The sequence below is a fragment of the Phyllobates terribilis genome, unplaced genomic scaffold, assembly GCF_046119375.1.
Source record: "Phyllobates terribilis strain yellow unplaced genomic scaffold, ASM4611937v1 Scaffold_3__8_contigs__length_932513732, whole genome shotgun sequence".
NCBI lineage: Eukaryota > Metazoa > Chordata > Amphibia > Anura > Dendrobatidae > Phyllobates > Phyllobates terribilis.
Window position 1 is genome coordinate 17,424,395 of NW_027362763.1, and position 27,613 is coordinate 17,452,007.

At 46.3% G+C, this 27,613-nt stretch overlaps 1 protein-coding gene across 1 annotated transcript in view; it reads right to left on the reverse strand.

Annotated features, from left to right (window-relative positions):
• Nucleotides 1-27,613, reverse strand: part of LOC141257881 (T-cell differentiation antigen CD6-like) — a 217,246-nt gene that overhangs the window by 73,505 nt on the left and 116,128 nt on the right. The window contains exons 8-9 of the mRNA XM_073672888.1: nt 16,147-16,218; nt 13,092-13,151 (exon numbers count right to left, since the gene is read on the reverse strand). Of these exons, the coding sequence (XP_073528989.1) occupies nt 13,092-13,151; nt 16,147-16,218 (132 nt within the window). The remainder of the gene's footprint in view (nt 1-13,091; nt 13,152-16,146; nt 16,219-27,613) is intronic.

Consider the following 27,613-nt stretch of genomic DNA (forward strand, 5'->3'; position numbering starts at 1 on the left):
AACACTGTGACATATAAACACGTACACCAACACTGCGACATATAAACCTGTACACCAACACTGCGGCATATAAACACGTACACCAACACTGCGGCATATAAACACGTACACCAACACTGCGGCATATAAACACATACACCAACACTGCGGCATATAAACACGTACACCAACACTGCGGCATATAAACCTGTACACCAACACTGCGGCATATAAATACGTACACCAACACTGCAGCATATAAACCTGTACACCAACACTGCGGCATATAAACACGTACACCAACACTGCGGAATATAAACACATACACCAACACTGCAGCATATAAACCTGTACACCAACACTGCGGCATATAAACCTGTACAGAAATACTGCGGAATATAAACACGTACACCAACACTGCGGCATATAAACACGTACACCAACACTGCGGCATATAAACCTACCGGCGCTCGCATTTTGAAGCTTTTTTCACTGTTTTCAGAACATTAACAGTAAGAACATGGAAGAGTCCAGGAGCCATTTGGTGAGCTGCATATCCTGCTACATGTTCACAGACTTGCCAGTGGAAAAGCCAAACTTCACATGCCAGAAATGCAAGCTTGTGTCCCTGTTGGAGGAAAAGTTGCGAAATCTAGAAGAGAGGTTAACTACCTTGAAAATCATTAAGGAAGGTGAAGAGTTCTTAGACAGAGCAGAATTATCTCTTCATGATTCAGAAAGAGAAGAAATTCGAACTGCACCTGACGAAACAGAGGAATGGAAGCATGTGACCCAGAGAAGCAGGAGGATCGAGAGGCAGTCAGCACCCATACTGCTCAGGAACCAGTACCAGGCTCTCACGCAGGAGAACCATGAAGAAATACAGCAAGATAAGACTTTGCCAGCAATGAATAACCTTGTAAGCCCTCAGAATCCTCCTGGATGGAGAAAGAAGAATGTTGTGAAGAAAAAACAGAGAGTGGTGGTCATGGGGGATTCCCTGTTAAGAGGAACAGAGGCCGCTATCTGCAGACCAGACATAACCTCAAGAGAAATGTGCTGTCTTCCAGGAGCAAAAATTAAAGATGTGTCTGACAGGATATCAAGACTCTTCAGACCTACAGATCACTACCCATTCCTGCTAATACATGTGGGGACAAATGACACCGCAAGAAAGGACCGGGAAACCATCTGCAGTGACTTTGAAGACTTAGGCAAGAAAGTGAAAGAATTGGGAGCACAGGTGGTCTTCTCATCCATCCTCCCAGTGGATGGCCATGGAACAATGAGGTGGAATAAGATTCTACAGGTGAACAACTGGCTACGTCGATGGTGCCGTCAACAAGGATTTGGATTTCTGGATCACGGAATGAATTACCTATATGATGGACTACTTGCTAGAGATGGGGTGCACCTTACGAAGACTGGAAAACATGTATTTGGAAGTCGCCTTGCTACACTCATCAGAAGAGCTTTAAACTAGAACAATGTGGGAAGGGAAGCAAAAGGCCAGAAAAAGCCATACAGCTGACAAATACTATTGAGATCTCTGCTACTGGAAGTGGAAAAGAAGAACAAAGACAAAACAATTTAAATAATAAAAATATGGGAGGAAGAGAAACCAATCACAAACTAAAATGTTTTTATACAAATGCACAAAGCATGGGCAACAAACAAGGAGAATTGGAACTACTAATGCAGAAAAAGGAATATGATGTCATTGGAATCACTGAAACTTGGTGGGACGATACACATGATTGGAATAAAAGGCTAAAAGGATACAACTTATTTGCAAGAAACAGACTTGATAAACGAGGAGGAGGTGTCGCATTGTATGTTAGAAAAGCGTATATCTGCACAGAGATTGAAGCTTCAGAGACTGGGAGTTCTGTGGAAACTGTTTGGGTAAGAATACAAGGAGAGAACAACGGAAAGGACACCATTGTAGGCATTTACTACAGGCCACCTGGGCAAGCTGAAGATATGGATGAACTCTTTATGTATCAAATGACCAAGTTCTCCAAAAAATATGACGTAGTGGTCATGGGAGATTTCAACTATCCAGACATTTGTTGGGAATCTCTCTCAAGTAAAACTAACAGGTCAAGCAAATTCTTATCCTCTCTTGCTGACAACTTTATCTTCCAAAAGGTAGGGGAGAAAACAAGGGGATCTGCTACTTTGGATCTAATCCTTATAAACAGGGAGGAAATGGTTGAGGAGGTAAAGGTGGCTGGGACCCTAGGAGGCAGCGATCATGCTATTATAGAATTTTGGATAACTAGAGGAGGAAGACATGTGAAGACTCAAACTTCAAGGTTAGATTTTAGAAAGGCAGATTTTAAGAGACTCAGAAAGAGAATAGGAGGGATCCAATGGCTGGATGTCCTTAAGGACAAAAATGTCCAGGAAGGATGGGAAATTTTTAAAAATGAGATTCTCAAAGCACAATCGTTAACAATCCCGAAAAGTAGGAAGAATGGGAAGCATTTAAGGAAACCAGGATGGATGAAAACAGAACTTAAACACATGCTAAAAAGAAAGAAAGAAATGTTTATTAAATGGAAAGAGGGAGGCATATCTAAAGAAGATTATAATGCAGTCTGCAGATCCTGCAGGGCACGTATCAGGTTAGCTAAAGCTGACAATGAATTAAGGCTTGCAAGAGATGTCAAAAGCAATAAAAAAGGATTTTGGGGGTATGTCAAAAGTAAAAGAAAAGTCAAAGATGCTATAGGATTTTTACAGGATGAAAATGGAGAAATGGTAAGAGAGGATGTTGAGAAGGCCGAACTTTTTAATTCCTATTTTGCATCTGTTTTCTCTCAGAAAGAAAATGTAACATCAACTGATCTTCACTGTCCTTTTAAAGGAATAGAGGAATCAAAGTTATCTGTAAACAGAAAGATTGTGAGGGAATATTTAGCTAACATAAATGAGTTCAAGTCTCCAGGTCCAGATGAATTACACCCCAGAGTACTGAAGGAGATCGTAGAAGAAATTTTAGAACCACTCTCCATAATCTTTGAACATTCTTGGAGAACAGGAGAAGTCCCAGAAGACTGGAGAAGAGCAAATGTTGTTCCTATCTTCAAAAAGGGGAAGAAGGTGGACCCAGGGAACTATAGGCCGGTGAGTCTGACTTCTATACCAGGAAAGATCTTTGAACAAATTATTAAACAACATGTATGTAAGTACATGGATAGGAATGAAGTGATTAACCAGAGTCAGCATGGGTTTGTAACTAACAAGTCATGTCAGACTAACTTAATTTCCTTCTATGACAGAATCACTGACTGGGTGGATCAGGGAAATGCTGTAGATATAGTATATCTTGACTTCAGCAAAGCATTTGACAAAGTATCTCACACCATCCTTATTGAAAAAATGACCAAGTATGCAATGGACCAGGCAACTGTTAGGTGGATTCATAACTGGCTTAGTGATCGGACTCAAAGGGTGGTTGTAAATGGCTTCACATCCAGCTGGATGAATGTCTCAAGTGGGGTACCACAGGGCTCCGTCCTGGGACCTGTATTGTTCAACATCTTTATCAATGATTTAGATGAAGGAATTGAGGGTAAACTGATTAAATTTGCTGATGACACAAAGCTAGGAGGGATAGCTAATACTAGAGAAGAGAGAGAGAGGATTCAAAAAGACCTACATAAACTGGAGCAGTGGGCAGCAACCAACAGAATGGTTTTTAACAGGGAAAAATGCAAAGTACTACATCTGGGCAATAAAAATGAAAAAAGCATATACAGAATGGGAGGAATAGAGCTAAGCAACAGTACATGTGAAAAAGACTTAGGTATACTAATAGATCATAGACTAAACATGAGTCAACAGTGTGATGCAGCAGCAAAAAAGGCAAATACAATTCTGGGATGTATTAACAGAAGCATACAGTCTAGATCACGTGAAGTCATTATCGGTCTTTACTCCTCTTTGGTCAGACCTCATCTGGAATACTGTGTACAGTTTTGGGCACCACATTTTAAAAGAGACATAGACAAACTGGAGCAAGTTCAGAGAAGAGCGACCAGAATGGTGACTGGTCTGCAAACCATGTCCTATGAGGAACGGTTGCAAGATTTGGGAATGTTTAGCTTGCAAAAAAGAAGACTGAGAGGAGACTTAATAGCTGTCTACAAATATGTCAAGGGCTGTCACATTGTAGAAGGATCATCTTTATTCTCATTTGCACAAGGAAAGACTAGAAGCAATGGGATGAAACTAAATGGGAGGAGACACAGATTAGATATTAGAAAAAACTTTTTGACAGTTAGGGAGATTAATGAGTGGAACAGGTTGCCACGAGAGGTGGTGAGTTCCCCTTCAATGGACGTCTTCAAACAGAGGCTGGACAGACATCTGTCTGAGATGATCTAGTGAATCCTGCTTTGAGCAGGGGGTTGGACCAGATGACCCAGGAGGTCCCTTCCAACTCAACCATTCTATGATTCTATGAAATACACCAACACTGCGACATATAAACCTGTACACCAACACTGCGGCATATAAACACGTACACCAACACTGCGGCATATAAACATGTACACCAACACTGCGGCATATAACACGTACACCAACACTGCGGCATATAACCCGTAGACCAACACTGCGACTTACAAACACATACACCAACACTGCGGCATATAACACGTACACCAACACTGCGGCAAATAACCCGTAGACCAACACTGTGACATATAAACCCGTAGACCAACACTGCGACATATAAACCTGTACACCAACACTGCGGAATATAAACACGTACACCAACACTGTGACATATAAACACGTACACCAACACTGCGGCATTTAACCCGTAGACCAACACTGCGACATACAAACACGTACACCAACACTGCGGCATATAACCCGTAGACCAACACTGCGACATATAAACCCGTACACCAACACTGCAGCATATAAACCTGTACATCAACACTGCGACATATAAACCTGTACACCAACACTGTGACATATAAACCTGTACACCAACACTGTGACATATAAACTTGTACACCAACAATGCGGCATATAAACCTGTACACCAACACTGCGGCATATAAACAAGTACACCAACACTGCAGCATATAAACCTGTACACCAACACTGCGGCATATAAACCTGTACACCAACACTGCGGCATATAAACCTGTACACCAACACTGCGGCATATAAACACGTACACCAACACTGCGGCATATAAACCTGTACACCAACACTGCGGCATATAAACCTGTACACCAACACTGCGGCATATAAACACGTACACCAACACTGCGGCATATAAACACGTACACCAACACTGCGGCATATAAACACGTACACCAACACTGCGGCATATAACACGTACACCAACACTGCGGCATATAACCCGTAGACCAACACTGCGACTTACAAACACGTACACCAACACTGCGGCATATAACCCGTAGACCAACACTGCGACATATAAACCTGTAGACCAACACTGCGACAAATAAACCTGTACACCAACACTGCGGAATATAAACCCGTACACCAACACTGTGACATATAAACACGTACAAAAAACACTGCGGCATATAACCCGTAGACCAACACTGCGACATTCAAACACGTACACCAACACTGCGGCATATAACCCGTAGACCAACACTGCGACATACAAACAAGTACACCAACACTGCGGCATATAACACGTAGACCAACACTGCGACATATAAACCTGTACACCAACACTGTGACATATAAACCCGTAGACCAACACTGCGACATATAAACATGTACACCAACACTGCGGCATATAAACACGTACACCAACACTGCGGCATATAAACCTGTACACCAACACTGCGACATATAAACCTGTAGACCAACACTGTGACATATAAACACGTACACCAACACTGCGGCATATAAACCTGTACACCAACACTGTGACATATAAACCTGTAGACCAACACTGCGACATATAAACAAGTACACCAACACTGTGTCATATAAACCTGTACACCACCACTGCGGCATATAAACCTGTACACCAACACTGCGGCATATAAACCTGTACACCAACACTGCGGCATATAAACCTGTACACCAACACTGCGGCATATAAACCTGTACACCAACACTGCGGCATATAAACACGTACACCAACACTGCGGCATATAAACCTGTACACCAACACTGCGGCATATAAACCTGTACACCAACACTGCGGCATATAAACCTGTACACCAACACTGCGGCATATAAACCTGTACACCAACACTGCGGCATATAAACCTGTACACCAACACTGCGGCATATAAACCTGTACACCAACACTGCGGCATATAAACACGTACACCAACACTGCGGCATATAAACACGTACACCAACACTGCAACATATAAACCTGTACACCAACACTGCGGCATATAAACCTGTACACCAACACTGCGGCATATAAACATGTACACCAACACTGCGGCATATAAACACGTACACCAACACTGCGGCATATAAACCTGTACACCAACACTGCGACATATAAACCTGTAGACCAATACTGGGACATATAAACACGTACACCAACACTGCGGCATATAAACCTGTACACCAACACTGTGACATATAAACCTGTAGACCAACACTGCGACATATAAACAAGTACACCAACACTGTGTCATATAAACCTGTACACCAACACTGCGGCATATAAACCTGTACACCAACACTGCGGCATATAAACCTGTACACCAACACTGCGGCATATAAACCTGTACACCAACACTGCGGCATATAAACCTGTACACCAACACTGCGGAATATAAACATGTACACCATCACTGCGGCATATAAACCTGTACACCAACACTGCGGCATATAAACCTGTACACCAACACTGCGGCATATAAACACGTACACCATCACTGCGGCATATAAACCTGTACACCAACACTGCGGCATATAAACACGTACACCAACACTGCGGCATATAAACCTGTACACCAACACTGCGGCATATAAACCTGTACACCAACACTGCGGCATATAAACCTGTACACCAACACTGCGGCATATAAACACGTACACCAACACTGCGGCATATAAACCTGTACACCAACACTGCGGCATATAAACACGTACACCAACACTGCGGCATATAAACCTGTACACCAACACTGCGGCATATAAACCTGTACACCAACACTGCGGCATATAAACCTGTACACCAACACTGCGGTATATAAACCTGTACACCAACACTGCGGCATATAAACCTGTACACCAACACTGCGGCATATAAACACGTACACCAACACTGCGGCATATAAACACGTACACCAACACTGCGGCATATAAACACGTACACCAACACTGCGGCATATAAACACGTACACCAACACTGCGGCATATAAACACATCATATAGAAGAATAAATGTACCATAGAACCAACCCTATTTTATAGTGACACATAGTACCCAGAGATAAATTTCTTGTAAACCATTAGGCTGTGTGCCCACTATGCGTTTTTTAAGCGTTTCCACAGCAGCAATTCCGCCACAGAAACGCTTAAAAAACGCTTGGTAGAAGGTCTGCCATGTCCCCCAATGATAATCCGCTGTGCACATGCTGCGGAAATTTCCGCTGTGGATTATCATTGGGGAAAAATCCGCAGCACTACCACTTATTTTGCGAAAGTGCTGCGTTTTCGCTGCCATTGACTTGCATTGGAACGCATGGAATCCGCATCACTGCATCTGCAGGTGCGGAATCCATGCGTTTCAATGTGCGGATGGTACCCGGGTGTGGAGGACAGGAGACTCTCCTCTGGACCCGGGTACCATAGAACCTGTAAAAAAAAAGAATAAAATAAAAAAATTTACATTATACTTACCTTCTGATGGCCCCCGGTCTCCCCGGCAGCTCGCGATGGTCTAAAAGGACCTGCCATGACGTAATTTAGTCATGTGACGGGTCACGCGACCGCTGACATCGGCAGGTCCTTCAGTGCAGTGTACCGCGAGCTGCCGGCAAGCCAGGATGCATCGGATAAAGACTCCGGCGGCCATCAGAAGGTAAGTATAATATTTATTTTTTACCATTCTCTCGGGTCACACTATATATGCCGGTTGCCGGTTGCATGGATTTATATAGTGTGACCAAGTTGTCAAGCACTTTCCAAGTGATGCTAAAATCGCAACCAGCATGCGGAAATGCAAGTGAAGAACACGTCACATCCACATGTCCCTGGCAGGAAAAACACATGTACAATCCGCATGTACAATCCGCATGTACAATCCGCATAGGAGGGAGATGCAGAAACGCTCACGAAAAATCTGGAGCATTTCTGCATCGTGGGCACACAGCCACACATTTAAAAAATGGGAACAACCACCAGGTGGCACCATAACCCACATCGACCTTCCGAACACAGGTCTATTACAAACATTGTTAGATACACATATCAAAAGTTCCCCACCTCAAATTAGAAGGGATGAAATATTCCATATTACAAGAGTACAATCGTCACCCCGATTATCACGGAGGGATTTTATAACAAAACACAGTTACCTGATGTGGGTTAGAGCGCGTCGCACACACACACTACCCTACGTACGTTTTGGCTCACTTAGCCTTCTTCCGGGGAAGGACACCAACACTGCAGCATAACCCGTACGCCAATGACTCGCCCATGGGGTATGGGGGGAAACTCGGTACCCAGGCCTTGACCTTCTGTGGGATGTCACGGCAGTCGGCTCCCGGGCCTGTACCCTGGGGTCACTCTTTAAAAGGGGGTTTGTTAACAGTTTTTGTCTCATGACGCCACCTGTGGCTCCTGGTAATGGGTACCAGCGCTGCTGCAGACCTCCGGGGGTGATGGGATGGCAGCTGGGATGTTTCTGCTCCCCACAGGCGGAGCGGGCCCCCGGGGCAGGGTTGATGGAAGGGATGCAGGTGAGAGGTGGCCCAGCCGGGCCAGGGGAGAATAACAGACACGCACACAGGGGGTTCGCTTCAGTACCTTTACTGGTATAGACGGCAGGTACGGTCCAGGGCACTTGATAGGAAGGGTGCACTTCTAGACTCTCCCCAGTGAGCGGGTATAAGGCCTCCTGATCTGTTTCTTCCTCTCTCTGAAGCTTCTGAAAAGCCTGAAACTAGGCCTAGCTTCTGTACTCTTTCACTCTCCTCAACTGCATGCTTGGTGGTAACAACTTTCTTCTGGCTACCACTATCCCTGGACGCTGGGGCTTTCGTGGTTCCTAGTTCTTTAGATGATTGTAGCTTCAGGTTGACCAGGGGTCTAGAATCCTCCTGGTATACCGGTTATTCCTACTGGGCGTAGAGGACCCCGTAGGCGCGGACCCGGTGTCCGGCTTGTGTTCTGGGGTGAGTCTAAGAAGCTCCTCTGCCCCCATAACTCCACTCACTCTTCTCCTTGCCTCCGGCCCCGCTCTAGGCCCCAAGGCTTCAGCACGTGCTTTAGGCCCTGGCTGGCCCTCAGCACAGCAGCTCACATGCTGCTTCTTCTCTGATCTCAGTGCCAGCACACACTCCCTACCTAACTCCACCCTCCAGTATATATATCCCTAACAGGGCTCCCTCTGGTGGTATGAGGTGGAAGGGTGGAGGTGTCTGTGTGTAGTGAGGGCCTCTTGTGGAGAAGTCTGTCCATGCACCCTTTTGGGTCCTGTAGTAGCTGTGGTAGCAGGGTTCCACACCAACACTGCAGCGCATAAACCCGTACTCCAACACTGCAGCGCATAAACCCGTACTCCAACACTGCGGCGCATAAACCCGTACACTATCACTGCGTCATATAAACCCATACACCAACACTGCGGCGTATAAACCCGTACACCAACACTGCAACATATAAACCCGTACACCAACACTGCAACATATAAACCCGTACAACAACAATGCAACATATAAACCTGTACAACAACACTGCAGCACATAAACCTGTACACCAACACTGCGACATATAAACCCGTACACCAACACTGCGGCGTATAAACCCGTACACCAACACTGCGGCACATAAACCCGTACACCAACACTGCGACATATAAACCCGTACACCAACACTGCGGTGTATAAACCTGTACACCAACACTGTGGCATATAAACCTGTACACCAACACTGCGGCACATAAACCCGTACACCAACACTGCGACATATAAACCCGTACACCAACACTGCGGTGTATAAACCCGTACCCCAACACTGCGGCGTATAAACCCGTACACCAACACTGCGGCACATAAACCCGTACACCAACACTGCGACATATAAACCCGTACACCAACACTGCGGTGTATAAACCTGTACACCAACACTGTGGCATATAAACACGTACGCCAACACTATGGCGTATAAATACTGTACGTACACCAACACTGTAACATATAAACACTTAGGCTGTGTGCCCACTATGCGTTTTTTAAGCGTTTCCGTAGCGGCAATTCCGCTGCAGAAACGCTTAAAAAACGCATTGTAGAAGGTCTGCCATGTTCCCCAATGATAATCCGCTGTGCTGTGCACATGAGGCGGAAATTTCCGCTGCGGATTATCATTGCGGAAAAATCCGCAGCACTACCAATTATTTTGCGTAATCGCGGCGTTTTAGCTGCCATGGACTTGCATTGGAGCGCATGACATCCCCATGACTACATGTGCACATGCGGATATCATGCGGTTCTATGTGCGGATGGTACCTGGGTCTGGAGAAGAGGAGACTCTCCTCCAGACCTGGGTACCATAGTACCTGTAGTTAAAAAATAATTAAAATAAAAAATAAACATATACTCACCTTCTGATGGCCCCCGGTCTCCTTCTCCGGTGTCTTCGGCAGCTCGCGGTGGTGTAACAGGACCTTCCATGACGTCATTTAGTCATGTGACAGGTCAAGCAACCACTGAAGTCGGCGGTCGCATGACCAGTCACATGACTAAATGACTTTATGGAAGGTTCTTTTACACTACCGTGAGCCGCTGAAGACACCGGACGCACTGGAGGAGAAAGGGGACCATCGGAAGGTAAGTATAATGTTTATTTTTTATTTTCACCATTTTTATTCTTTTTTTTTTTTTTTTTTACTATTAATGCTGCATTTGCAGCATCGTAACTTGGTCACACTATATATGCCGGTTGCATGGATTTATATAGTGTGACCAAGTTGTCAAGTACTTTCCAAGTGATGCTAAAATCGCTTGTCAACCCGCATGCGGAAATGCAAGTGAAGAACGCGTCACATCCACATGTCCCTGGCAGGAAAAACACATGTACAATCCGCATGTACAATCTGCATGTACAATCCGCACGTACAATCTGCATGTACAATCTGCATGTACAATCCACATGTACAATCCGCATGTACAATCCGCACGTACAATCCGCATGCGTTTTTCCTGCCAGGGAGATCCAGAAATGCTCAGGAAAAATCCGGAGCATTTCCGCATCATGGGCACATAGCCTTACACCAACACTGCGGTGTAAAAAACCCGTACACCAACACTGCAGCGTATAAACCCATAGGAACGCTCTGACATTTGAAGTTGGGTTTTTATCGCACACTGTGTCCTTATGGTTTAATCGTACCAATTAATTATGAATTTTAACTACTGAAGTCAACACATTTGAAGCTGGATCAATTTTCAACATTTCTATCATGGCACTATTTTTCCCTTGTATGTGGTATTATTTAGTCACTATGTGGTGGTAATATCTGGTCTGGTCATGGTGTGGCGGTATTTTTCCCTTGTATGTGGTATTATTCAGTCACTATGTGGTGGTAATATCTGGTCTGGTCATGGTGTGGCGGTATTTTTCCCTTGTATGTGATATTATTCAGTCACTATGTGGTGGTAATATCTGGTCTGGTCATGGTGTGGCGGTATTTTTCCCTTGTATGTCATATTATTCAGTCACTATGTGGTGGTAATATCTGGTCTGGTCATGGTGTAGTGGTATTTGTCCCTTGTATGTGGTATTATTCAGTCACTATATGTTAGTAATGTCTGGTTTGGTCATGGTGTGATGGTATTTGTCCCTTGTATGTGGTATTATTCGGTCACTATATGTTAGTAATATGTGGTATGGTTATGGTGTGGTGGTATTTGTTCCTTGTATGTAATATTATTCGCTCACTATGTGGTGGTAATATGTGGTCTGGTCATGGTGTGGAGGTATTTCTCCTTGTATGTTGTGTTATTCGGTCACTATGAGGTGGTAATATGTGGTGTGGTCATGATGTGGTGGTATTTGTTACTTTTATGTGGTATTATTCAGTCACTATGTGGCTGCAATATATGGTCTGGTCATGGTGTGACGCTATTTGTCCCCTTGTATGTGGTATTATTGGTGTATTGGTCTTTGCATAATGGACGCGTTCAATAACAGGATGGTGGCTACACTGAGACACCTTATGTTGGTGATACATGGATGTTACGTGGTGGTTATACTCAGGCACTTTGTGGTGGTATTTATCCCTGGTATGTGATTTATTATTGGTGCATTACTTTTGATACAGCGGACTTGTTCAGTAACAATATGGTGATATCTGTTATTTGGTAACGGTATGATGACTATTCAAAAGTTTTTCAAAATGATTTTATTGCAGCATTTTCCATGAGATCGATATATTTTGAACACATCTCTTTGTAGGATCTAAAATGCTACCGGGGCCCATACATCTGACCAACATGCTGGTGGGGGCCCAGGTCCAAATGCTGCATCCATTAGACTCTAGTTACACCATTGCTTCCACCCACTGATGCTATGGAGACTTACACCCAATGATACCATGGAGACTATGGAACCATCCACCAACCGATACCATGAAAACCCACAGATACCATGGAGAATATGGAGCTATCGACCCACTGATGTAATATAGACTATGGAACCTATCACCCACCGATACCATGGAGACTATGGAACTTTCCACCCCCAGATACCATGGCGACTATGGAATTTTCCACCCCCAGATACCATGGCGACTATGGATCCTTCCATCCCCAGATATGGAGCTATCCACCTATTGATAACATGGAGACTATGAAGCCTTCCATGATCTCTGCAAGGAGAATGAGAGGATGATAAGAGTAGTATTCTTGTCACCTGGTTCTTTAGTCTGGAGTCGAGGACTTGGACTAAACGTGGAAATCTGCAGTGAAAAATCTACAAAAAAGGTCAAATTAAAAAAATTACTGTATAATATGCATTATGCATCCTAGATCAGAGTCATCTATAACATAACGGACCCAATGTATTATTATATACTGTATAATATATAGGCTCCAACAGTATATATACTGGACCCAACATATTATATGACTGGTCAACTTTATTATATTCCTGTTCTTACCTTTATGTCTACCTCTTTTTAGATCATTTTATTTGCCTCCTCTTCACTTCCCCTATATGTACCAGTCGTCTTACTACTTTCTCCTGGATCCAGTATCTTCTATGGGCATTCTTCCTTGCAAACTTGCTTCATATTTCGGGGCTGCCCGGGTTGAGGTGGCTGAGTTCCCCTTTACCACAACACACACTTTTATCATACATCACATTGACATTATTGACAGTGGCATTATATGACATACCAGATCTGGGAGGGTTGTCAGGGATGTATAAGGCAACCAACCGTCCCAGATCAGTTCCCAATTGCACATTAGTGGGGAGATTCTCCGACACCCCCACTTCCCTTAACCCCCCGCACCCCAGTCCAGGAAAACTCGGGCCATCGGTATGGGACGGCGAACACCCCCAAACCCGGTGACAGTGAGGGTCTTCCCAGGAATGAGTTCCTCTGGCAACACGAACTCAGGGCGGATGAGGGTACGTTCTGCGTCGGTGTCCTTAAGGCCGACAGTGACATTCTTGCCCACCGTAACGGGTTGTAAGTTCTCCCAGGCCTGGCCAACATACCCACCCACAAAAAGAATGCCGGCAGTAGGCCCTGAGGCCTCAGGTGTGAGGTCTATCTTCTGCCTCTCCAGGCAGACAAGGCTGACGTGACCCATTTGGTCACAAGTATAGCACTTACGGGAGTCAAATGCAGTCCGGGGGCTGGAAGATGGGGCAGAACCCGCTGAGGCCCGACTGGCTGGAACACTGGGGGTGGTTATCGGCTTACCCCCTTTCCAGCTGCTGGAGGCTCACTTCCGCACCTCTGGTGTGCGGTTGGCCTCATAGCTATCCGCGATCTGGGCTGCCTTGGCGGCTTCCTTTGGCTCCCGGTCAAGCACAAACTGTCTCACCTCCACTGGGCAAAGATGAAGAAACTGGTCCTTCACCATCAGATCCTTCAGGTCCTCAAAGGTGGTAATGGACAGTTCTTGGACCCACTGCTCAAAGTTGGTTCAGAGCCCATCCACCAAATCACTGTAGCTATGATGGGGTCCACGTTGGAGGGCACTGAACTAATTCCAGTAAACCTCCGGAGTCAGCTGGTACTTTCTTATCAGGGCCTGCTTGACAGCCTCATAGTCTCCATCTTGTTTTCGAGGGAGAGAGGCAAACACCTCCAGAGCTTTTCCTCTGAGCCGTGGAGTTAAGTACCTTGCCCACTGGTCGGTGGGCAGCTGATACCGCCTGCAGGCCTTTTCAAAGCCTCGCAGAAATGTGTCCAGCTCCCCATCCTTCTCCATCACAGGAAAATGCTTAGGACGGGGTTTAAAGCAGTTGGCACTGTTGGACTCATGGGTTTGTGTGGAGGATGATTCCTTCTGAATCCGGGCTAGCTCCAGCTGGTGTTGTCAGTCAGCTTGGGCTTGTCGCTCAGCTCTCTCAGCCTCTCGCTCCTGGAATTTCAGGATCAGCTGAAGTCGTCCATCATGATCGTCTGCGGCGAGCTGCTCCAAGGCCATCTGCAAGTGAGAGTCCACACTACCCTGGCTGTGGGTCTGGCTGGCAATCACAGGTGGGACCCCTGCAGCAGCGCCACCCGGGCCTTGGCTGGCCGCCCCATCATCACGGCTCTGCTGTCGGACTGGCTCTGCGTCACATTGCAACAGTTCAGCAATCATCTGGGCCTTGTTTTTGGCGGTGGGGTCAATCTGTCTCAGCTCACAGAGGGCAGTGATAGTGTCCTCTGACTGCTGATGATACCAGGGCTCTCCACGAGTAGCCATTATTGCCAAATAAAAGATAGGACAGAAAAACAAGAGAAGGGAGGGAATGCAACCGCTTCACGTACAGTAATGTCCCAGATAAAAAAAATATTAAAACACTGAGTCTGATTTCTTAAAACTTTGCACAGAATTCTCGCAAGAACCGTGCAAGTTTTCAGTGACAGGAATGATTGCTCAATCCAGTCACTGATGTTCTGTAATATCCCACCGCTGCCACCAATTTGTCAGGGATTCCAACACACAGGCGAGACGACAGCGGGGAGATCATGCGATATCTCACCGTGCCGTCACGCTGTCAGTATTTCGTCCGGAATCGCGAGCACACGATCCAGACTACTCACTACGTGGATATCGGCAAGCGACCAGTGAGAGTATGGCGTCACACCTCTGGGTTCCAAAGCCTGGAATCCGTGTTTAACGCCCTCTGTACGGTCACTGTCAGCTTCACAATAGCCCAATTATTAATATTCTCTGCCACCACCGGCTGAGCTTGAATTATAATACAGGCCTGGCCGGACAACATACTATATGCCCAACACAACATATTATTTACTAAAGCCAAAATATTGCATTATTACCCTGTGGAGCCCGGCATGTCATTACCCTGTGGAGCCCGGCACGTCATTACCCTGTGGAGCCCGGCACGTCATTACCCTGTGGAGCCCGGCACGTCATTACCCTGTGGAGCTCGGCACATCATTTCCCTGTGGAGCCCGGCACGTCATTACCCTGTGGAGCCCGGCACGTCATTACCCTGTGGAGCCCGGCACGTCATTACCCTGTGGAGCCCGGCACGTCATTACCCTGTGGAGCCCGGCACAAAATTACCCTGTGGAGCCCGGCACGTCATTACCCTGTGGAGCCCGGCACGTCATTACCCTGTGGAGCCCGGCACGTCATTACCATGTGGAGCCCGACACGTCATTACCCTGTGGAGCCCGGCACGTCATTACCATGTGGAGTTGTTTTAGCACTGCGATGGGCTTCCAGGTGGCGATGGACACGTTACTAAATGTAAATAGATGGGTGAATTTCCTTACCTGGTGTCTTGGTCTCTCTTGGCTTCCAACGATCGTTGTTCCTGGGAAGTGACGCAATTTGTACAGAGATTTCTGGAATGTAAGACAGGATAAGTGATATTTGGTGGTAAGCTTTACACTATGGATATAAAGACACATCCTAAAGATGCATACCCCAGAGGTGACCAAGGTTCTTTACTGAAAGAGCAGTGAATCTGGTGAATAGTTACTTCAGAAGCTAAACACTACAGGAGAGAATAACTCTCAGACTCTGCTGTGAATGTACAAGATACAAGAGGACCACCACCATCTGAAAGTTCGTTCTCCAGATATGAGCAGGGTTCTTTACTGTAAGAGCAATGAAGCTCCTGAAGTGACTACTCCACAGATTCTCACTACAGGTGCTGAGAATTCTCTCACTTTGCTGAGGGACACCGCCATCTGAAGGTTTGTCCTCCAGACCTGACCAGGGTTCTTTACTGTAAGAGCAGTGAAGCTCCTGAACTGACTACTCCACAGATTATCACTATATGTGCTGAGAATTCCCAGACTCTGCCGTGGATGTACAGGATACATGAGTGTCACCTCAAGCTGAAGGTTCATTCTCCAGAGGTGACCAGGGTTCTTTCCGGTAAGAACAGTGAATCTTTGTTACCACAGCAGTCAATCACTACAGTGAGGATGAGCTGATGCACTTAGGTGGATGTATTGAATACAAGATTGACCCTTACTCAGGAGTCAATCTTCTGACTCAGGGCCCTCTCCCAGTTGCGATGTCATCACATGAGTGCAATCTGATAAAAAATCGGATTGCACTCGCCCAAATGTCACCCTATGGGGCAGCTCACATCTGTGATTATTATACTGCGATTGCATCTGTAAATTGGATCGCACGCACCCACATAAGGCTATGGGTGCGTGTGAAACATCGAACTGCACTTGGATATCACCCGAGTGCAGCACAACTCCTGCCGGCGCAGATGGAGAAATTAATGTCCCCTCCTCAGCTGTGCTGTGATTCTCTCATGCGAGAGGAGAGGAGCTCAGAGCACGGACACTCGGATCACGCTCGCAGCAGAGCTGGAGCCAAGTGTTATTATCTATCCCATTGGATGCTCACGCATGGTATGTCATGCACTCGTGTGTCTCCGGCCTAACGTGTGTAGATTTCTTTAGTAGATCTTCATTGGTCTGATCACCTGTTGGGATCATGAAATTTCCCTTTTCGGTATATTAGCTCAGGATGTATAAGGCATTTCACCCTTTACTGAATCCATAGATTTAGTCTATGTCTCCCCTCCATGTAATGTTTCACCCCTTCCCAATAGTAATGGCTACAGGAGGAGGCTAAAGAGCAAAAAAGACGACGATCTATTGGTCAATCATGATAATTAGAAATCTTTATTAAATGTATAGAACAAACAAGGTAGTTGGACAGGGTGGATATGACACAGACATACACATATAAAAACAATGGACACCGTTCAAAAGATGCAGGATATAATCGTCTTATAATATACAACGTAGTATCTATATTGGACAGAGTGTAATGGTAGTCACAAGGTAGCATAAACCTTCCATATCAAGACACATATGTGGGATCCATATTCATCAAAATAATCCTATAGCCCCATATCACCACAAGGTGTCAGGGCATCTACCTAGTGCATGTATTTATGTCAACCATATTATATTGGATCACTGGCCACCATAGTCATAATTGTTACCTGATAAAGTAAGGGTCACCGCACTGTCCACGCATCCGAACATGTCCCCCCCGACGCGCGTTTCGGCGCTAGCCTTTCTCAAGGGGCATAAAACAACTGCATATCGTAGGCTTTAAATATACATATATGTGGTCACATGAGCGCAAACAGGAAACACCGCCTAAACCGGAACAGACGCGTATCGTGTCACCATCTCCATGGCAGCAGCTGATGCTACCCAGAGAGACACCGCAATTGCCCGGAAGTGACGCAGAGGGCATCATCGTAACCAAAACACCCAGCGGCGGCATCACCGCTGAGAAACCGTTGGACAGATGCCAAAAAACAGCGGGCATGTAGGGATGATGACACCCCTGCGTGCAAGCATCGCTGGATAGCCACATAGGTAAGATAGTCATGGGAAATTCCCACTGGCATATCATATCAATCATACTGACATACCATGATGTGCAATGTTATAAAAATGCATATAGAGTGTTTCTGGTGTATGATAATATTAAGCAAATCCACAGGGGGATCACTAAGAGCTTTAGAGGGAAAGTTTAACCCAAAATTCAGAACACCAATTCCATTCTCAATATACGCAATGCATGAGACCACCAAAAGCTGGCCAAGTGTGACAGATACGAATCAATAAACTGATTATACATTCGTAAAAAAATATTCAATATTTCTACATGTACTACAGATATAATAATCATCACAGGTATAAATCCCTAGATCCCACATGGTCAACCAAAGGCGGACCACACAATGCGCATTACAGCAGAAATATAACGATAACAACAACATATCTAGAAATCCACCTGTCATCATCCATCTTTCCCCCCATATACACTGTTCAATAGAAAGGAAACAGAAAATCATCAATAGCTCTTCTCACAATACTCATACACTGCTCAAAGGGGATACATGAGAACAGGGGCGGACATTGACTGCTTGGGGCCCCTGTGCAAGAAATGTGTCTGGGCCCCCCACCTTTTATGGCGACAAAGCTACAGATGTATATGTAGCCACACACACATATATACCTCTTACATAGCCTCCTTTATTATGTATATGGTCATCCCTTATTACACAGTACCCTCTCTTGTTATGTACAGCACCGTCCCTTACATATTGGATTATTTGTAGTGCCCTGTTCTTTATTACATACCGTCTTCTCTTGTTCGATATGTAATGGCAGGGTCCTCTTCCCCCTGTACCAGTCTATCATTGTTAGTTCATTTACTGTAAGTGATATCTGTATCTGGTATGTAACCCCTTCTCATATACAGCACCATGGAATCCATGGCGCTACATCGTGGGGCGTACAATTTGGTACAGATTCGCCAGGGAGACGAGTGGAAGACGGCATTCAACACCTGGGACGGTCGCTATGAATACCGCGTGGTGCCCTTCAGTCTCTGTAATGCTCCATCCATCTTCCAGGAGCTGGTGAACAACATCTTCCGAGATCTCCTGTATTCCTGCGTGGTGGTGTACCTGGACGATATCTTGGTTTTCTCTCCAGATCTGCCCTCACACCGGAGGGATGTTCGTCAGGTTCTGCTGAGGCTCCGGAAGAATCGCCTGTACGCTAAATACGAGAAATGCCTCTTTGAGCAGACCTCTCTGCCATTCCTGGGTTATATTATCTCCGAGACTGGTCTGCGGATGGATCCCGAGAAGGTGTTTGCCGTTTTAAAGTGGCCCCGACCGAAGCTGTTGAAGGCGATTCAACAATTCCTGGGCTTCGCAAACTATTACCGCCTCTACATTTCTCATTTCTCCTCCTGGACTGCTCCCATCTCTTCTCTCACCCTTAAAGGAGCAAATCCCAAGGAATGGACTTCTGAAGCAGAGAAGGCCTTCATCTCCCTTAAACAAGCCTTCTCCTTCGCTCCTGTGCTACACCGTCCGGATTGCAACAAACAGTTCTTCCTGGAGGTTGATGCCTCCTCCTCCGGGGCCAGAGCAGTGCTCACCCAGAAATCCTCATCCGGGCGAATGGTGACCTACGGATTCTTCTCCAAGCTCTTCTCCTCGTCCGAACACAACTACTCTCTAGGAGATCAAGAACTGCTGGCCATCAAGTTAGCGCTGGAGGAGAGGCGCTATTTGCTTGAGGGGGCTCTGCACCCAGTGGTCATCTACGCTGACCATAAGAACCTCGCTTATTTGCAGAACGCCCAAAGATTAAATCCGCGTCAGGCCAGGTGGTCTCTATTCTTTGCCCGATTCTGCTTCTCTCTGCACTACCGCCCGGTGGACAAGAACATTAAAACTGATGCTCTATCCCGCTCATTCCTGTCTTCCGACCACGAGGAGGGGCCTCTACATATCATCGACCCTTCCAAAGTAATGACTGTTGCTCCATTTGACCTATCTCATCTTCCACGTGGTAAAACCTTTGTAGCTGTTCCAGATCGGAAGAAGGTTGAACTCTGGGGCCATTCATCCAAACTAGCCGGTCATGCTGGCCAGAGGAAGACCTTTCTGCTCATTGCCCGACATTACTGGTGGCCTTCCCTGCGCAAGGATGTTGGGGACCTTGTCGCGGCTTGTTCCTCTTGTGCCCGTAACAAGGTTCCCAGGCACCTTCCAGCCGGCCGTCTCCTTCCCGTGCCTTCCACTCCGCGGCGACACATTGCAATGGACTTCATTACGGATCTCCCTATTTCTGTCGGTTGTACTGTCATTTGGGCGGTCGCCGACTGCTTTTCTAAGATGAACCAAAAAAGCATTCCCAAGTCTATATCATGCACTGGTGATACGTCATTATAATGCTGCATAGAAGACTAACGGGAATCAAAAACAAACTGTGGAGTCAGTTTTATACAAAAGTAATAAATTTTATTCAAAGTAATACAAATATAGAACATGAAAGAAAGTCATCTAAAAGGTTTGGAAGAAAGAGCTTCCTGACGAAGCCGGAAGGTGAAACGCGCGTCGAGGCTACTGCACGGGTCCCACAGAAGCTCTGCTCCATTGGACAATACACAAGGTAATTCCCTTACTCTGCACCTCTTTTAGTTGGCTATTTAAACATACAGAGGACTGCTATGGCCTTACACTATGCTTTTGACTAATTGCTGGCATCCAGCTGCCATTCAATAACTTAGCATAGTTAGTGGCTCACCTTAAATGCTTATATGCCTTGTTCTGGTTGAATGGGACCCTATGTGTCTCTATGATTCCTGTAGTGTGTTGGATATTCCATCACGCTTTCCATAGGTCCACAGCAGCACTTTCTTCCAAACCTTTTAGATGACTTGCTTTCATGTTCTATATTTGTATTACTTTGAATAAAATGTATTACTTTTGTATAAAACTGACTCCACAGTTTGTTTTTGATTCCAGTTAGTCTTCTATGCAACATTATAATGACGTATCACCAGTGCATGATATAGACTTGGGAATGCTTTTTTGTTTTTTCTACTAATTTTGAGATTGATTTCACTTTCTAGTGACTTCTTTATAGGTTTACATGCTTTTCTAAGATGGCCCACTTCATCCCTCTGCCTGGTCTTCCGTATGCACCGGTGCTGGCTAAGGACTTTATCCAGCACATCTTCCGTTTTCACGGCCTACCCCTCCACATTGTCTCGGATCGCGGAGTTCAATTCACTTCGCGCTTCTGGAGAGCCACGTGCAAGCTGCTGGATGTCTCTTTGGATTTCTCTTCTGCTTATCATCCTCAGTACAATGGCTAAGTGGAACGCATCAATCAAATCCTCACCAGTTTTCTTCGGCACTTTGTCAACGCTCACCATAGCGATTGGGTTGAACTCCTGCCCTGGGCCGAGTTCTCCTATAACAACAATGAGAGCGAGTCTTCTACTAAATCCCCGCTTTTTGTGGTCTATGGTCGACACCCCCAGATTCCATTTCCCGTCTCCTCTTCAGTGGACAACCCTGCTGCGGAGTCTCTCGTCAGCGAATTTTCGGCTATTTGGGAAGACACTAGATCTGCACTTCTTCTGTCCTCCGAGCGGATGAAGAGACATGCTGATAAGAGACGTCTGGATATGCCTCAATTCCATCCGGGAGACAAGGTCTGGCTTTCTTTCAAAAATGTCCATCTTAAGATACCATCTTACAAGTTGGGTCCGCGGTTCATCGGTCCGTTCGAGGTTCTGAACCAAATGAACCCGGTGGCTTACAAGCTGAAAATCCCGGTCACCTTATGGATTCTCAACTCCTTTCATGTATCTCTCCTCAAACCAGTTGTTCTTAATTCCTTCTCTGATGATCCAGGTACCACCCCAGCTCCAGTCTCCGCTGAGGACGTCTTTGAGGTAGAGAACATTTTGGCCACCAAGAGGGTAAGAGGAAAGACTTTCTTTCTTGTGGATTGGAAAGGTTTGGCCCGGAGGAGAGGTCTTGGGAACCCAGGGAGAACATTCATGCCCCTCATCTTCTTAAAAAATTTCTCGCGGGCCTAAAGAAGAGGGGGGCGTAAAGGGGGGGCGTACCGTAGCATCTGTGTCTCTGACTCCTGCTGGGCAGAGACGCCGTTCCCCTCACCGCCTTGGTCCCGGTCTGGCGTCTTCCTGCTCCCCTTCTGCTCCCGCTTTGGCGCGCACAGCTTCCCGGGCAGTGTGCTTAGGGCGCGCGCGCACTCCCTCTTTAAGGGGCAGCGCGCGTCGTCCTAAAGAGTCTCCGGTTGTTTTGTATGCTAACACTTTCTCCAGCCCTCAGGTCCCGCTGCCTGTCAGCCTTGCCCGCCAGTCTGTCTAACAGTCCTGCCCACCAGTCTGCCTACCCGGAGAACCCGCCAGTTACCTGTCGTGCCCGCCAGCCTGCCTACCTGGAGCACCCGCCTGCTTGCCTACCCGGAGCACCTGTCTGGCTATCAGGCGTACCTGCCTGCTTATCTACCCGGATCACCCGCCAACCTTCCTGCCGTGTTCATCCGCTGTACCGGTCAGCTCCTGTCATCTGACCCGTGGGAGTCACCTGCTCTCACACAAGATCAGTCCCAGAGGTCAGCACAGAGGTTCCACCACCCGCACCCGTAACAGTGAGTACACTATATACTAAGGGAGTATGCTATACATAATAAGTGAGTACACTATATACTAAGGGACTGTGCTATACATAATAAGGCTACATTCCTGTATCCGTGTGGAGTGTCAGTATGCTGACCGCTTTTACAGATGTATTGAGCATGTACTATTCTAATCCTCAAAATCGGATCAGAACAGGACATTCTCTGATCCTCACAGATCTCATTCTTAGATCCGTGAATTTCATGAATATGTGAATGGATCTATAAAACTCTACAAGTCCGTGTACCATCCGATAAAAAAATCTGGCAGCACACGGACATTTCACACAAATGTGAGAATGCAGCCTGAGGGAATTTACAGATAACATTATCACTCCTAGTCACACAGTGAATACAGAATAATATTTACATCCAGGCACTTACCGCTGATGTCTTATCTAATCAGAGACGGTTTCTGCTGTTTCTTCTCCATCTGGTCAGACCTTCATGTCCACATCTCCCAGCCACGAATCGTCTTGTCACGATGATCTCCAGCCTAGAAAATAACAAGGTCACATATATTGTATATATACATGTGTCTCCCCCACACTGTGCCCCTGAATACAGATATGTACCCCCCCATTAATATACTATTAGTCACTTAGTAATCAAAATATAAAGTGATAAGCAGCACTGTGCCCCCCATTAACTATAATCTCCACCGGCCAATAATATACATGATTCAGTCTCTGTGACTATCCCCAATTAGCTATGTGCTCACGGAAAATATACAAGGCTTTACAGTACAAGCAAAGTGAAACCCCAATCAATGCTCTGTCCCAGCACCCCCATCATTGCTCTGTCCCAGCACCCCCATCATTACTCTCTCCCAGAACCCCATCATTTCTCTCTCCCAACACCCCCATCATTGCTCTCTCCCAGCACCCCCATCATTGCTCTCTCCCAGCACCCCCATCATTGCTCTCTCCCAGCACCCCCATCATTACTCTCTCCCAGCACCTCCGTCATTGCTCTCTCCCAACAACGCCGTCATTGCTCTCCCCATCCCCATCATTCCTCTCCCCAGCCCCATCATTGCTCTCCCCATCCTCATCATTGCTCTCCCCATCCTCATCATTGCTCTCCCCATTCCCACCATCCTCATCATTACTCTTCCTATCCACACCATTGCTCTCCCCTGCTCCATCATTGTTCTTCCCAGCCCCATCATTGCTCTCCCCAGCCCAATCATTGCTCTCCCCATCATTGCTCTTCCAATCATTGCTCTTCCCAGCCCCATCATTGCTCACCCCAGCCCCATCATTGCTCACCCCATCACTGCAAGTAGAAGAGAAAAGAACCACATGCATGAAGCAGCACACTTCTATATATAAAAGGTATGATTTGATTCCAGAAACTTCGTAGAAAATACATTTAAAAACATATATATACACAAAGGGATCTGGTCCTCATGACTGCTCAAGTTAATGGATGGTCACTAGTGTTGAAAGAGCACTAAAATGCTCGGGTGCTCGAAGCTCGGGCCGAGCTCACCGTGATACTCGGATGCTCGACCCGAGCATCAAGCCCAATGTCAGTCTATGGGAGACCCGAGCATTTTTGCAGCGGCACCCCCGGCAGTCTGCAGAAAGCCTAAAAAGTGCCCAAAACTATAGTAACAGTGCTCAAATGACATGGGGACAGCATGGGGATCGCCCCAGGAAGCATTTCTGACCCCCAGGTCACTGCTGTCAACAACGTGGTCAGAGGTATTAAGCCACTTTTACGGGCTCACAATAAAACGTTCAAAAACTAAACTGAAACGGTTTTCCTGTGAAATATGTTAAGGAACATCCTTTCCAGGGTAAAGACTTGCGTATAAGGTAAAATAAATAAACAAAAACAAAAATACTCCTCCACACCTTGGGCTTTGTTCACAAGTAGCATTTTTTATACGTTTTTGCACTTTTGTATTGCTTTCAACCGTGACAAATGCATTCACCGGGAAATGTCATTTTAACATTTTACAACCTTATCTGCCCATGTGCTGTGTGACACATGCATACAGTGCTGAAAAGACATGGGAACAGCATGGGGAAGACCCCTGGAAGCATCTCTGACACCCAGGTCACTGCCTAAAAGTGTGCCCATCAGAAGTGATCCTTGCCACATCAGAAAATGCAGACTTGCAACTATCCCCGTGCAAGTCCTTGCCCCAGGGCAGTGTTCACTTTTACCTCCCCCATTCCTTGCAATGCAAGCGCAAGTATGCAGCCTGCCACCCACCCACCCCCAGGCTGCAATACTATACTGCTTGCTTGCTTGCACTTGAAATTGGACCTTTTAGGCATGTGGAGGCGGAATCTGGCCACCACGTCATGGCTGCGTCGGAGGCCTGGTATCCATACTCAGTACCCAGCCGCCCGGCGGCCGAGTGTCCACGCTTGGTCCCCAGCCACCAGGGGGCACCTGGGTGTCCATACTCAGTCCCCAGCCAGCCCGCGACCAGGTGCCCACACACGGTCCCCAGCCTCCCCTATTTGAAGGACAGCCTAACCACAAACACGTGGACAAGTGAATGTGGCCAGGGATGGTCCATCTCACTGACGCCTTCACACTGAGTTAATATTGTGGAAGCCGGGACACAGTTGGACACTGGGATGCAACACGTCCTCCAAACATAGAGGATTGCGGGTCCCGGGTGAATCAGGCTTCAACACAAAGTTCAGAAGGTAGACAGCAGCAGTGGTCGGCCCCCTACACAACGAGTAAATTATTCATGATCATGGGGCCATCCATCTCCATAGCTTTCTGTTCCTTGGAATGCAAGCGAATGTATGCGCATATCCTACCTCCTCCGAGGATTGCTGGATGTTTTCCTGCTACTATCCCAGTTCTATGACTCCCGTTAAAACAAAGCTTCAGGTGATGAATGATGGATGAGGTGGTGGCAAAGGAGTAAGAGCAGGAGGAACAGGGACCATTCACATCAATATCAGGCCAGTCAACCACACATGTCTTGTAGAATATGTTTCTGTAACAAAAGAAGCGGTTTGGATACACAGTTATAGGGCATACAGTGAGTGCAATGCCTACCAAAAATTTCGAGGCACTCCAATGCCCCTTGGAAATGACATGGAGGTCAGAGGGCCTTAACTAAACCCTTTTTTCCATTTATAGCAACTGGGTCTCCTGTACACTGATGGCCTAAGCAGTGAATGGAAGGCTTTCCAAAAATTATGAGAAACTGCAATGCCCCTTGAAACAGACGTGGATTACAGCGTGCTAAAAACCTTCTACCCATTATTGGGGAGTGGGTCTCCCTTAGTGTTCGCCTATGCATTGAAAAGCAAAAGCTGACTAAAATTAGGAAAAAATGCAATGCCCTTTGGAAGAGTCGTGGAGGTTAGAGTTTATTAAAAACAACATTTCAATGCCCCTTGGAAGAGCTGTGGAGTTCAGAGTGGTTTAACAAGACGGTTTTAATGCCCCTTGGAAAAGACGTAGAGGTCAGAGTGATTTAACAAGACGGTTTTAATGCCCCTTGGAAGAGACGTGGAGGTCACAGTAGCTTAACAAGACGGTTTTAATGCTCCTTGGAAGAGTGGTGGAGGTTACAGTGGAATAAAAAGACAATATCAATGCCCTGTGGAAGAGAAGTGGAGGTCACAGTAACTTAACAAGACGGTTTTAATGACCCTTGTAAGAGTGGTAGAGGTTACAGTGGAATAAAAAGACAATATCAATGCCCATTGGAAGAGTGGTGGAGGTCGCAGTAGCTTAACACGACGGTGTTAATGCCCCTTGGAAGAGACGTGGAGGTCACAGTAGCTTAACAAGACGGTTTTAATGCCCCTTGGAAGAGTGATGGAGGTCGCAGTGGAATAAAAAGACAATATCAATGCCCCTTGGAAGAGTGGTGGAGGTCGCAGTAGCTTAACAAGATGGTTTTAATGACCCTTGGAAGAGTGGTGGAGGTCGCAGTGGAATAAAAAGACAATTTCAATGCCCCGTGGAAAAGACGTGGAGGTCACAGTAGCTTAACAAGATGGTTTTAATGCCCCTTGGAAGAGTGGTGGAGGTCGCAGTAGCTTAACAAGACGGTTTTAATGCCCCTTGGAAGAGTGGTGGAGGTCGCAGTGGAATAAAAAGACAATATCAATGCCCCTTGGAAGAGTGGTGGAGGTCGCAGTAGCTTAACAAGATGGTTTTAATGACCCTTGGAAGAGTGGTGGAGGTCGCAGTGGAATAGAAAGACAATATCAATGCCTCTTGGAAGAGTGGTGGAGGTCGCAGTAGCTTAACAAGACGGTTTTAATACCCCTTGGAAGAGTGGTGGAGGTCGCAGTGGAATAAAAAGACAATATCAATGCCCCTTGGAAGAGTGGTGGAGGTCGCAGTAGCTTAACAAGATGGTTTTAATGACCCTTGGAAGAGTGGTGGAGGTCGCAGTGGAATAAAAAGACAATATCAATGCCCCGTGGAAGAGACGTAGAGGTCACAGTAGCTTAACAAGAAGGTTTTAATGCCCCTTGGAAGAGTGGTGGAGGTCGCAGTGGAATAAAGAGACAATATCAACGCCCCTTGGAAAAGTGGTGGAGGTCGCAGTAGCTTAACAAGACGGTTTTAATGCCCCTTGGAAGAGTGGTGGAGGTCGCAGTAGCTTAACAAGACGGTTTTAATGCCCCTTGGAAGAGTGGTGGAGGTCGCAGTGGAATAAAAAGACAATATCAATGCCCCTTGGAAGAGTGGTGGAGGTCGCAGTAGCTTAACAAGATGGTTTTAATGA